This window comes from Arvicanthis niloticus, chromosome 20, assembly GCF_011762505.2.
Source record: "Arvicanthis niloticus isolate mArvNil1 chromosome 20, mArvNil1.pat.X, whole genome shotgun sequence".
Lineage (NCBI taxonomy): Eukaryota > Metazoa > Chordata > Mammalia > Rodentia > Muridae > Arvicanthis > Arvicanthis niloticus.
The window spans coordinates 33088015-33102240 of NC_047677.1; the positions used below are offsets into that span (position 1 = coordinate 33088015).

Genomic DNA, 14226 nt, shown 5'->3' on the forward strand with positions numbered 1-14226 from the left:
TGGGGGGGGAGTGGACCTGTTTAGAAATGGCTCTTTGGAGCAAATCCCATCTCCCTTGACAGGAAGTCAGCAGTTCAGTTCACGGGTCAGCAGTGGTAGCTCGATCCACTGGCAGACATTTTATGGATCGACCAGCAGTCCAGTTTAGTAATATTGGGCTAGCAGCAGTGGTGGCCTGACCTAGCAGGAATAGCCAGACCTCAGCTGAATCGCCATGAGTCAATGGGAGGGACTAGAACCAGCAGCAGAGAAGTTCTTTGCTGTGCCTCTCTCAATGAAGCAAAGACCAACAAAGGCATCAGACAGAGAACTGTCATAAAGCTAGCCCCATAAGCAGTCCCTTCTCATAGTCTGTTGAGTCCTATTTAGACTCCCTCCAAACATTGTGTGTCATCCATGGGTCTTGCCTCAGTACATGGGTCTGTCTTAGCAAAATTCTATGTGAGTCTGTATCACCTGACATCACTCTGCCGATCAACCCAAGTCCAAGGACTTGTCAAGAAGCTTGTCAAGAACACACCAGAAGTTTTTTGGTGTGTTTCTCTCTGTGGTGTTCCAATGAATGGAGCTCAACAACACAATGTAAGGTAGACCAATATGTCTGTGTGTGTGTGTTGTTATCGAAGAATCGTTCATCACATGTCCTTTCACGTGCTTGCTTTAGCAGAACATCCTTTCACCTGTGTCTGCTTCAGGAAAACACTCCTTCACGTGTTTGCCCCAGGAAAACACCATCCGACATAACTGACTCTCCGAAGAACCCTTAAGTTTCCACTGCATATAAGAAATTTTACTAAGAACAGAGGGAGGGTGGTGGGCTGTAAAGCTACTACTCACTGATACCAGGCCCTCTTGGGATTCTGGATGTAGATGTTCCAACTTTCGTGACATTCGATTCCCTGTCGGTCTCTCATGGCTCGGCCCTCCATTTGTCCTTCCCAACATGCCATGGTTTGAACTGTGTTGGGGATGGAGGTGTTAAACCATCTTTAGTGGCGAGCATTTGCTCTTCCTGCTGCACTGCTACACTGCATTGTTTTTTCTCTCTCTGCTTTCCTGTGTCTTGAGTCTGGTCCAGAAAGCATCTTCATAGGTCTGCGTGGACTCAGGCTGAGTGTGAGCTTTATAACCTCGGAATCCCTCCTCACTGCCTTATGTCACACTGCTCCTGCAGTATTGTCTGCCCCCAGTCTGTTTCTCCCACAGACTTCTTTTGCTCTTGGTTTTAATGCTTATCCCCAAAACAGGCTCAGCAGCCTTGCCCACTAGCATGTGAACTATTTGTTAGAAATAATGGCGGATTTGCATAGTTTCTGTGGCAGGAAGTATGAACAAATCTAGTTTTGTGTTCTGGTTTTCAGGGTTGTTGTGTTTTGCTTTGTATAATTTAAGCCTGTTATTTAGTGCACATAATTTCTAAATAGTGTTTTTATTGTTGGTTTAATATATGTATATATATATTCACATTTATATATGTTATATTTACATATATATTGCATACACACACGTGTGCGTGCACACACACATATACATATACAAAATAGACCTCTCTCTTCTAACAGAGGGTAATCACTTTTATCATTTGAATTTTCCTCTGTTGGTAAAACTATGCATTATGTTGTAATACCTTAGAAATTACTCTTTTTTTGTGTGTGTGTGTGGTTTTTCGAGACAGGGTTTCTCTGTGTAGCTCTGGCTGTCCTGGAACTCACTCTGTAGACCAGGCTGGCCTTGAACTCAGAAATCCACCTGCCTCTGCCTCCTAAGTGCTGGGATTAAAGGCGTGCGCCACCACCACCCGGCTGAAATTACTCTTAAATTGTAATTGCTAAAATAAACAGTAAGAGATTGGTTTCACCTTTTCTAAGACATCATGAAAACTTTAGACTGGTTAGACTGCATTTCCCTAATCTGTGCATTCTTGCTATAGAATATAATTATTTTTGTTTTTAGATTTCACAGGGTGCTTTGAGCTTGACCTAGCCTTGCCCCATGTTTTAAGTGTTCATAGGGACAACTTGATTTCTATATCTTGAACTTGCGATTCCATTTTTTTTCTGAAAACAATCCTTAGAGTTTCTGTTAGGAAGGGTTTTTTGGGGTGTGTGGGGGGGGGGAGTGTCCTGGGACTTTGAAAGGCATTTTCATGGGATATACTTGGTGCTTCCATTTTCTGTCATTCTTGTCCTTGTGTGTCTCTTTGTTCAGAAGGAATGATTAAGTATTTTGAGATGTGTTGGGTACAAGGATTGAGAATGGCCATGAGACACGGACAGAGTGACTGGGGCAGTGAGGCTGCCCTGGGGATGTGACCAGAGAGGGAGCTGGCAGGTGCCAGGAGCATGGACGATGCCATACACAGACTGTGTACATAGGAATCCTGCCTAAGACAGGTGGTGTTTTATAAGTGTTGTGGTTGATACTCAGGTTAAGTGTGTCCTAGAGGCCGTCCTTCTTAAGAGAAGCACAGAACAAACTGTGGCTGTTTTATTCCTCAATAGTCTGAGGCTGCAGGAAAGCCCAGGTGAGAGGCGGCAGGTGGAGGCAGAGTATATGACAACTGCTCTGTGCAGCTAAGGACCCAGCATCTCTCAAGGATGCTGCTATACTTGCCCTCAAGAATATGACAGGAAGGGATTCTACACCTGCATCCCCTTCTCAAGGGTAATGCAGGAAGGGACCCAACATCCTCATTCAGGGATGCTGCAGGAGGGGATTCTGCATCCAGCATCCCCTCTCAAGGATGCTGCAGGAGGGGATTCTGCATCCAGTATATCCATTCAAGGATGCTGCAGGAGGGGATTCTGCATCCAGCATCCCCTCTCAAGGATGCTGTAGGAGGGGATTCTGCATCCAGTATCTCCATTCAAGGATGCTGCAGGAAGGAAGATTTTTTCCCCCTTCCTTACATGAAATCTGAGCTCATTTTATGAGATGCACATTATTAGATGTGGTGTGTTAGGTTCAAATACATTATTGATTGCGCAAACTTTATGGACTTGCCTGAGAATCTAATCATTTATGATTCTACGTCTTGGGGAATTACATTCTAACTTAAAAAATAAGCAACTCACAGATATTTACAACGCTTAGCCATTCATAAATTTGGAGATTCCTGTATAAAAGAAATTTATGTGTCACTCAGATGCTGGGCTGTGGGGAGTTTTTATTTTGTTTAATGCTCGTTGTAGAAAAGGTGACTCCCACTTACTGCTTTGTGTCTGTACTTTGGAATCACTGTGTGTTTTGTGTAGATGCGTGGATCCTACCAGGTCACCTTTACCAAGCCCTGGATAAAAAACACATTCCATTAGTCCCAGAAGGTATGGTGATGTGGTAGCCTGGAGTAGGCTGATGCATGGGGGAAGTTGTTAAATCTCTTCAGTTTTATCTTATCTCTCTTATTTAGGCTGGCTCCCTCCTTGACTGATAACTAAGCTTTGGTTATTTATATACTACTGCATGTCTGAGTGTACAGGCAGTATCCTGGTTAGTTTCTGATACCATCCTGACAGGCCTAGGAAGAACCCACCCCTTCAAAGAATTTCCTTCATCCAGTTGGCCTGTGGGCATGTCTGTGGAGTATTTTCTTGCTTGCTAACTGATAGAGGAAGGCCTGGCCCACTGTGGGCGGTACCATCCCTAGGCAGGTGGGTCTGGGCTGTATAAGAAGCCTAGCTGAGCAGAAGCCAGAGAACAAGCTGGTAATTAGCATTCCTCCAGGTTCCTGCCTTGAGTTCCCTCCCCTGGTTTCCCTCAATGATGGACTATTATCTGGAAGTGTAAGCTGAACCAAACCTCTTCTCTCTTGAATTGCTTTTGGTCACGGTGTTCATCACAGCAACAGAAAGCAAACTAGATCTGCAAAGAAACTGTATTTTTTTTTTTTTTTTTAACCCCAAACCAGTATTTTTTTTTTTAGTATCCCTAAGGCTTTAAGTAAATAATAATTACAGCCAACAGCTAGCTATCTGGATGCAGTGAACATTCAAAGAATCCTTTCTACGTGGGACAGCCTGAGGTGAGGGCATGTACTGGAAATTTGTGTGCCCTCTACACAGATTACATTTTCTGGTGCTTTCCTTCTATATGGGTAGGAGGGATCTATACTTACTGCTTTTCTGCCTCAGAGGAATGCCAACATGCTGGGTGTGTTTTTTGTTTGTTTTTTGAGTGTTTTGGGGGTTTGTGGGGTTTTTTGAGAGAACATTTCAAAATAATCTCCAGTTTACAAAAGACTTACAAGTTTATTGCCAAGGTCTTCCCTACACACACACACACACACACACACACACACACACACACACACACACACACACAATTCTAAGTTGCTTACAGCATGCTTCACAAACCTTAGGAAACCTAACATCTATTAAGTACCGTTGAGCCCCACCTCCTGCCTCAGCAAGCAAGGCCCATTCTAATGTAGATGCCATGCCTCCCGTCCTGGTCCAGCTCCATTGAAAGGACACAGGCCCCCACGTCCATTCCTAAGTCTCCCTCTTGACTCCCACACACTTGGCATCTTATAGAGAGAATTTCTGGTGATTTGGTAGGAGGCCCTCCTTTGTGGTTGCTGGACGTTGGCCCGTTGTGTGACTTGAATATATCTCCACGGCCATTGCTCTCTGCCTATTGGGGGTTAAGGTGGCCACTGCCAAGTTTCAGACTGTTAGGGTTGTCTTCCGATTCCCTCCTTATGCACGCGCCTTCTGTGGTTGGAGCACCACAGCCTGCCAGTGTCCTTGTTCACTTTGAAGTTGCGTATGTTGTAGAGGTGGCAGCGGGGAGACATTCAAGAGGCTTGAGCCCTTTCAAGGCCCCTCTGGAGCACTTCTTAAGCTCCCTGGAATACTAAGATGGTCCAGCCCATTGTGCTCATTTCTGATGGGGGGAGGGGGACCCTAGTTTCTGCTCCTTTTTCTTAGTGCACTGGTGAATCACCATGTCATGGTGTCTTCTCATTGTTGGGCTGGTGGGGGGGGGGTTGCCTCTGGGGCCGCCCAACCAATATGGCCACTCTTTTTTCTTTTCCTCTGCTTGGTTGTGACTCCTCACAGTAGGCTGCCCTTCATGCCTTCACTCCAGGCCTGCACACCCTGCTCGTCCTAATCTTTCTAGGCTATACAGCTTCTGTGTAAGCTCTGCCTTGGTATGAACACCCCTTGGCTGGCTCACTGAAGCTCTGACGCCTTATGCTGGTAGTCCTCTCCCTCCTCCTCTCCTTCCTCTCCCTTCTCCTCTCCCCACCCTCCTTCCTCCTCTCCTTCCTCTCCCCACTCCCCCTCTCTCCTCTCCCCCTCCTCTTTCCACTCTCCCTCCTTCTTCCCTTTCTCTTCTCCCCACTCTCCTTCCTCCTCCTCTTCTGCCTCCTCTTCCTCTCCCTCCTCTCCTCTCCCCACACTCTCTCTTCCTCTCCCCACTCCCCATCCTCCCTCCCCTCCTCCTATCTTGCTTGATGTCATCACCCAGTGCAATCCTCAGTTTTTTCCCTAGTCTCTCACTGGCTCACTCTCAAGGCTGCCCCTCATAGCTCCTGAGTACTTGTTCAACAGAAGGGGAAGGAGTAGGGCAAAGGTATTCAAGTGTCTTAACACGAGTAAAATAATGTTCCACTTAGAGTCTCACCTTACTAATTATTCTAATGAAAACTAGAACAAGGAGGGAAATCTGGTGACCACAAATCACTTTAGTAGACTACTTTATATGAAACACTGAACAATCCCCTTGAATAATTACTTCTGAAGTCAAGAGTCTAAAGGCTGCCCCTCTTCCAGCTGACCACAGTGTTGGTCTGGACCCGTCCTGACCTCCCTCGAATGCTTGTGTACGCTGTTAGCATTCAGGTAGATGAATCTGTATGTAAGATGAATGTTAAGATATGTTCACAAGCTGGGCAGCGGTGGTGCATGCCTTTAATCCCAGCACTTGGGAGGCGGAGGCAGGTGGATTTCTGAGTTCGAGGCCAGCCTGGTCTACAGAGTGAGTTCCAGGACACCAGGACTATACAAAGAAACCCAGTCTCGAAAAACCAAAAGAAAAAAAAAAAAAACCACACAAATAAAGCAAAGAAAGAAAGAACGAACGAACAAAAAATTCTGGAACATGTAACAACCTTAAACATATATTTATAACTTCCACCCTTTCTTCTTTAAACAGAAGAGTGTTCCTTTTGGCTTCCCTTGTATGGCAACCTGTGCTGCAGGCTGGCAGCCCAGCCAGCTTGCATGGCTGAAGATGCGTTTGCTGGATTCCTCAACGAACAGGTAGAACATGTTGCATGTCCCTCGGCCGTGGAGTGCCAATCCTCTCACTGCAGGCATTGGCTCCAGGAAGTGTTAGGTTTTTGGGTTTTTTTTTTTTTTTTTTTTTTTTTTTTAATATTGTGGGACGTGAAGGGGGCGTGGCTATGGCGGGAGTTGGGGGAGGGTCTGGGTGACTGTGGGGTTGCCTCTCCAGTTCTCTGGTTCCTCATCCCACAAGCACAGGACCCTGGCCACGGTTCTCTTATGGAAACTGACCCTGGCTGTCCAGCGCCTTTCACAGAAAGGCTCCTCTGGCAGACAGCGTTTGGCCCAGTTTGAGCCTCTGGGCCAAGGCTGCCTCTGTGCCCCCTCCTCCTGACTTATTCATAGCCATGGTCATTTATATTCAGTAAATAATTAATTGTGGACTTCAATGAATCAATAGCACTTTTTTTTTCCCTAAAAGATTCCATTAGAAGGAAAGAAAATCTGCATTCTTACCAGGTAGTCAACATCTTCTAGCGTTCTGGGGGGGAAAAAATGAAGGGAAATTATTTTCAGTGTGGAGAGAGTTATTTTTATAATTTCCCCGAGTCTTTTGATGAATTGCCGTGGAATTCTAAGCACTAGAGTCTAATAGACTACCTTTCCCAAATCTGTGTTGATTTATGATTTTCTGTGTGTAAAATTGTATGGTAATAATTACCTTCATTTTACTTAATGCTTCTGAGAATTCCAGGCGCCTTCTCCGCTCTTGGGTTTGAGGTGCTCAGACTCAACTGTACAGCCGACGCATAGCTAATTCCATCCCATTTTTAAAAGTTCTAAAACCTTAACTGATTACGTAAATACCGAACTGGGTTTAGAGTTCAGGTAGTAGGGACTTAAACTGATAATTGATAGTTGTTTGACTTTTTGCGTCCAGCAAACAGGAAAAGGGCTGGTTGGCTGGAGAAGGCTCTACTGTGCCCTGAGAGGGGGTAAACTCCGCTGTTTTTACGGTCCAGAAGAAATCGAAGCTAAGGTGGAGCCGGCTTTGGTAGTTCCTATTGACAAGGTGAGCGACATGCAGTTCCGGGGTGAGCACTGAGCCACTGAACCGTAGCCCTTTGAGACGCTGTATTAACAAGGACATTGTGGTTCCCGAAGTTTATGTTCATGTATGTCCTTAACATCTGCTATTGACGGGAGGAGGCATCATCTAGTCCCTAAGAACACATAATAATGGATGAAAGTGGGTGCTAACAGACAGGTCTTAAAACCCAGAGTATGACCCCCCACCTTGATGGCATATTTGTGGGAGCTGGAGACTTGGTGCACTGGTTAAGATGGTTTCCCGCTCTTGCAGAGGACCCGAATTCGGTTCCCAGCACCCACATCATGCGACTAAAGTGATTTAACTCCAACTCCAGGGGATCCGATACCCTCTTCTGGCCTCTGAGAACACGTGCATGCACATAACATACACACTCACAGAGACAAATGCATTAATTCAAAAAAAAAAAAAAAAAAACAGCTGTAAAAGTCTTTTTAAAAAGCTACTTATATCTTTTCATGAGTTTAAGGGATGGTATGAACATAAATCGTCAGCCCTGGAGATGTTCTTTCTTGTTAATATTCAAAGGAGATCTTTAAAAGATCTCCTTCCTCATGGGATGAACTGGCCCTTGGCCAAACCTCTGCTAGCACAGGAAAGCCTGGCCCTGCACTTAGAACACGCGAGGGCACAGGCTGCATCTAGATCGTCCCACCCGAGAGTCCGCCGAGGGTCTTTATCCAGATTTGACACAAGAAAGCAGAATCGCCATCTAGTTAACAAACTTTTCACGTAAAATTCTGTAGGGAAGTGAGTGCGTCTGCCCAGGACAGACTGAGTTTCTTTCAGGACAGTCTTGATTTTGCCTCTCTTGCTAAGTGTAATGTGTATTGCATCCCACCCGCTGCTGACAAAATCCTTCGCAAAATACTTTCAGTGATGTTTCTGGAGCCAAATCCTAGTTGTTTGTTAGCTATTTCCTGTGGAGAGGTCTATCTAGACCACGTGATTGGATAGGAAGCAGTGCATCCTTTTAGCTGTATGCTGTCTACCCTTCTACTCTGAAGAGTGACGTAAAGTCACGTGGGATTTTACGTAAAACTCGTACTCCAGAAAACATGGGACCCATGTTTTTTTTCTGATCTGTCTAGACTTGAATTTAGTTCTGCCATCTTTTCCAGCAATACTTTTATCCATCTCATTTTTAGAATTTTTTTTTTTTTTTTGGTCCTTACCCAAAGGAAATTCTGTAGCAAGACTTTTTAATCTCATAGTTTAAGTCCACTTAACTTAATGTTTTTATTTTTCAAGTTCATCATGATAAGGTTTTAATTAAAAAAGTTTAGAGTTATTCTTTAAACATATAAATAAATAATACCTCCATATTAAAATATAACAAATTTATCTTGGTTTAGAAAAATAGGTTCATGGAGTATGTAATTTTATTAATGAAAAAAATCCATATACTTTCTCATCGTTTGCCAACTTTGTATTTTGTTTTGTTCGGGTTGAAATCTCTTTAGTCTCTTACTACTTTGAAAAATTCAAGTGTACAAAAAGGGTGAAATACAAGGCCAGTCACCCATGAGCAAACAGGACTTCCCCCGAGTCTGCCCATCCGGCCTTCTGCTGTTGTTAATGGCTTTCTCTCTCCTGGTTATTTCTCTTTCTGGGTCATTGGAAAAATCAGTTGCAAACAGCATGTTTCTACTAACAGGAAGGATACTTTGTACATAACTGTAACATTATCATCTACAGGAAGTCTATTGCTGAGGCAGTGTTACTGCATAGAGAGGGATTGCCCCAGTGACCCTAACACCGATAACTTTCATTGATTGATTGCTTTGCTTCAAGACCCCCTAGGCACCCAAGTTTTTTGCTACCATTACCTAATCATGCCCCAGCCTGCCTTTGTTTTCCTTTGGTGACACTAATATGTTTTCTTAAGTTCAGGTCATGTCTGAGGGGGAAGTGTAGGTGACTGATTGGTTCGTCATATTCAGATCACTAGAGATGGACTGGGTATGATTACCTGCCTAGGTCGGTTTGTATTCAATAGTTGGGTGGTAAAACTGGAAACCTGCCAAAGTTTCCTTTCATTTTGTACCACAGAATGTGGTGGCATAAACTAAGATAAAATGTAGCCTAAACAAATGGTAGGCTTTAAAACTTTAGTGTGTATGTGTTGGGGAGGAGCAGTATATGAGTAGCCCCCCACACACACACATACACACTTGAACATGTGCACCCATGTTTGATCAGGTTAATCCCCCGAAACATGCAAACACGTCGCTGACACAGTAGGCTCTAGCAAATGTGGTGGCTAAAAAGGTATCATCCAGATCCCTTGGGGCTGGAGTTCCGGGCATCTACAGGACACACAGCTGTGAAACATGACTGGACTCCTGTCCTCGTGACTGTGTGCTAAGCATTCTCCTAATGCTGAACCATCCTCCTAGCCCCAGAAGTGACACTTTCAAAATCATTCGCTTTATTCTAGAAAAGATATACTGGCCAGCTCACCTCATCTCAGCAATATGGTAGGGCTGGCATTCTCTCATTTCAGGTGTGTGGTTTCTGTTTGACAAGCAAAGAAGTGGACATTGCCAGTGGGTCAAACTTGTCAAACTAGCCAGGAATAGGGGGTGACTCGCCCTTGTCCAAGAAGGTAGGAAGAGATAAAATCATTGAGCTGGTTTTTTCCTTTATTATTAATTTTAGTTCTTGATAGATATGCTGATGAACAGGTTTGGAAGGCAGAACTAAACTTTTCCTGTCTCTTTACCCATCCCAAGTGGGATTTTACAGTGTTGCGATTTAAATACTAGACATCCATCGGCCACTTCAGTACATTCATACTGGGACTTGATGCTCTGAAGGCGCTCTCCTTTGCAGCCCTCCCCTTTCCTCAGTTAAGCCCTCCCCCTCCCTCTGCTGAGCCCTCCCCCCCCTCTGCTGAGCCCTCCCCCTCCCTCTGCTGAGCCCTCCCCCTCCCTCTGCTGAGCCCTCCCCCTCCCTCTGCTGAGCCCTCCCATGCACCTCACAATTTCCCATTCACAGTAAGCATCATCAATCTAGGTATTCCGATCTGCCACACTGTCCCAGGCATATTGTCACTCCCTAAAACATTATGGTTATGGTTACATCATTGCTTATTCCGTTTTCCTCAGTTCCAAAAGTGAGTCAGGTGTGCAGAAAAGTCGGAAGAAACACAGCAATGGGCCTCGCGGCCAGCTCCTAGACAGGCCCGCAGTGTTTCTCTGCCTCTCTCCTGGTGTCATTTCTTTGCTGATGTGTTTGAACACGAGGCTAACGTACCTCCCTGAGGAACACAACTTGTGAAACAGCTCTTTCACGCCTGTGTGGTAACAGCTGAGAAATGTAACAGTGAGGTCCCAACATACATATAGTCAATCCATCTTTAAATTACCCCTGCGTTGCCCAAAATGTCTACTTTGACTTGAGTTTTTAATACAGGACTATCCCAATTAGCTTTCCTTCCCCAAGCAAGGTGTGAGTGTCTTGCTGGTGCCATGCTGGCCCAGGGACTGCACTGTGGTTCCCCAACTGCACTGTGGTGCCCCATAGACCAGCCATTTCTCTGCCTCCTTCCCATTCTCTGTTACTGTGTAATAAACTCATACATTTTTGTATCTGCCTAATTATTTGGCTTTAAAATACATAGTAGATTTTCTTGATGGCCTCTTCTCTTGATGTTCAATTAATAGTTGGTGGGTTTGGGGGGTTTTGTTTTTGGTTTTTTGTTTTGCCACCCCAAAGGCCATGTGAGCAGCTAAGTTTGTTAACCTCTAAGCTATGACATGTCCGATACAGTTCTCCGCTTGGATTGCAGGGAGATGGGGTCTGCTCTGACTGTAATTCTTGTCCTGCTAAATGGCATTTCCTGTAAGACCAAGTCGGTTCATTAATTTTCATAGGGAGCCATCTGTGGAAATGGTCACATTAAGAAAAACCTAAAAGCTATTTCCCCATGTACTTTCAATCTAAATTTGAGAGGGTGATTTACTTCAAAGTGATTGCTTCAACTTCAAAAAACTTCATTCTGAATGTTTGTTGTGGGTAAGACACTCAATGGCGGGCACTTAACAACAGTCTCCGTGCACCCTAGAAAGTACTTTATTAGCTGAAGCTTTATCCGTGGCTGGTGGGGTGGGAAAGAAGCTAGAGTCTTCGAGATAAGCAATCCGTTTTGATTTACATACTAGACATCAGTTATTTCAATAATGGATCTGGGCCGAACCAATCAATAACTCTACTCGGTGTGATAGGTTTTATTGAATTGCCTCGAACATGCTTTTAACTATTATATTTATCAAGGTCATTTAGAAAGCCCAGTAACCACAGATCACATGGCATGTTTCCCCATTCATGGTAGTCATTTTGATATCGAAAGCCTGTCAGCTACACAGCTGTCCCTTATTAAATATAGCTGCAACAACTGTTATTTAGTAGCGCTTTCCTCTGGGCGTTTACATCTGACGGACGCTATCGACAGAAATTGAAGGTAAGTATTTCAAACTGATATTGGCCATGCCTGACGCTTGGCTTGATAGATGACGGCGACACACACAGTTCAGACATCCCCCCTCGGTGGCCTGTAGATGTGCGCATGCTCTGTCGCCAGACCCGTGTCAGCAGTGAAATTGGTTTTAAGCGCCGCCATTTTCCTTCTGACCCCACTGGACTTGAGACTTGTCTTTATGACGTATTGTGAGGAAAGACGGAAACGTCGCCTGTATCACAGACAACTCAGAGGCAAGAAAGAGACTTTTTACAACCTATTTTATTTTTAAATTTTCAAGATAGTCAATGCAGAACAGTGTAATTGAGCATTCTGTTCTCCCATACAATCCTACGGATTTTACTTGTGTATCTCCCAGTTGTATAACGACAAAATATATTTTATATACACGTAGTCATATATAGTTAATAGATGATGATGATGTAGACAGTGCTCCTGTTTCCCAAAAGAAGGGATTTTGTAACCATTTGGGTCTGATTCCAGATCGAGGACCTTATTAGAGTTGGAGTTTTGAATGGTCTTTGTCACTGTTTCCATCCTCCCTCCCCTCCCCAACACACCGCCAACATAGTTTATTTATTAGAGAAGCAGTCGTTCATCCTACAGAGTTTTCTGTAATCTGCATTCCTCTGTTTGCATCTCTGAGCTTTTGGAATGGTGACTGAGGTTGGTATGGAGAACAAGTATATTTTGAAAACACATGTCTGTATACAGAGGTATAAAATACATCTCAGCCTGTGGCTCTTAACGGTACCCATCTGTGGTGCTGGCTTAAGGTCTTTTACTGCCAACTGCAAGCTGTCAACATCTTAGCATCCTGTGTTTACTGCTAGGTTATCTCTAAGGTACTTCTGGGAGGTAACAGGATGAGCTCTGTGTGTGTGTGTGTGTATGTGTGTGTGCATGCACGCATGTATGTGCGTGCATCTGTGTATTTGAGTATATGTGACCAAAACAACTAACATCCTTCAAAAGTGGCCATTTGAGATAGGTTGTAATTGTTACACGTTTAGAATTCAAGGGTTAGAATTCAATCTAACCCTCTCCTTTATATTTTTCTTACTGATGCTTCTGTTGTCCCAGAGACTAACAGAGTCCCTCAGATGGTGTTCTTGACAGAAATCTGCAATCTTCAATTCCTGGTGGGACAGGAGATTTGAGAATCATTTTCTCCCATGGTGACCCAAGCGTTTTCCTGAGTGGTTTTTTTTTGTTGTTGTTGTTGTTGTTGTTTTAAGGAAAGGTGCTCAAAGATGACCATAATCTGGGTGCAGCAGTAGGCTTGTCTGGAGAGGGTGGAACACATTTTAATTCAAGGTGATAGAGGCCAAAAGGAAACGTCTTCGTGACCTCAGAGTGTGTCTTTGCTGAAGAGGTGAGCTCTTGTGGCCTTCCCAGGGAACCCTCCCATCCTACTCTGCAGCAGTGCACAGGGACATTCTGAGGGAGTCCTGTCAGAGCAAGCTGCCCGTCACTATAATCCTAGGACCATCACAAACTGGAAGAGCTGAGTTGAAAGCATCCTCAGAGAATGGAAGGACCACGAATGCTTAGTGCTCTCAAACCAAACCAACTCTTTGGATGGTAGAAAAGGTAAAGCAGGAGAATCCAGGTCCTATCATCTGCATCTCTCTTATAGTGTCTATGAGCGGTGTGCTTGGGTTAGAAGCTGGTCCTGGGCTCTGCACTGGTGATGCACTTCACCTGTGGTTCTTAAACCCCCAACCTTACCCTGTCTCATTCTTTTCTTCAGAACTGGTGCAGCCACTTCCTGTGTGTTAGATAGATACTAAGTGGTCCTTGAGATGGGACAAATGCTGTGACTTGGTCATTTCCAAACTGTTTGCTTTGTGTCCTGTGAGGAGAGACATCTTGCTGTGAGTTTAGGATATAGGTTGTGAAATTTATCCTGCTCTTTTGTCATAATTTCATCTTTGGAGGAAGATGGAGATGAACCTGGTTTAATGTCACCAATGCAACAATCAGCTTGGGTAGACTTCAACACCTGACAAGCAACACTTGTGCTAATCTCTTTCTTTGACAGACAGTGTTTAATTACAAATATCTCCCATTAGTTAAATGATCTGGGTGATAAAATATAACTTAATATAAACTCTGCATTTCATTTTCACTTGTTTAAAAAAAAAAGCAAACAAACAAATAAAAGCATCTGACATATGCCATTACTTGTGAGGCAGAGACAGGAAGATCTCTGAGTTCATACCCAAGCTGGATGACATAGTGAGTTTAGGCCAGCCAGATCTACATAGTGAGACCCTCTCTTGAAACAAACAAAAGCCCTACCTTGGGATATTTAAAATCTATAACAAATGCCTATGGGCACTGTAGTTAATAAAGGGTGTAATATTAATCTATATTGTTGACTTGGGATATAAATGGTC

At 44.1% G+C, this 14226-nt stretch overlaps 1 protein-coding gene across 2 annotated transcripts in view; it reads left to right on the forward strand.

Moving 5' to 3' along the window:
* The window catches only part of Rtkn2 (rhotekin 2), a 70278-nt gene that overhangs the window by 37067 nt on the left and 18985 nt on the right, over nucleotides 1-14226 (forward strand). For both annotated transcript variants that reach the window (XM_034524510.2, XM_076917248.1), the window contains 2 exons: nucleotides 6160-6266; nucleotides 7171-7302. In XM_034524510.2, coding sequence (XP_034380401.1) covers nucleotides 6160-6266; nucleotides 7171-7302 — 239 coding nt within the window. The remainder of the gene's footprint in view (nucleotides 1-6159; nucleotides 6267-7170; nucleotides 7303-14226) is intronic.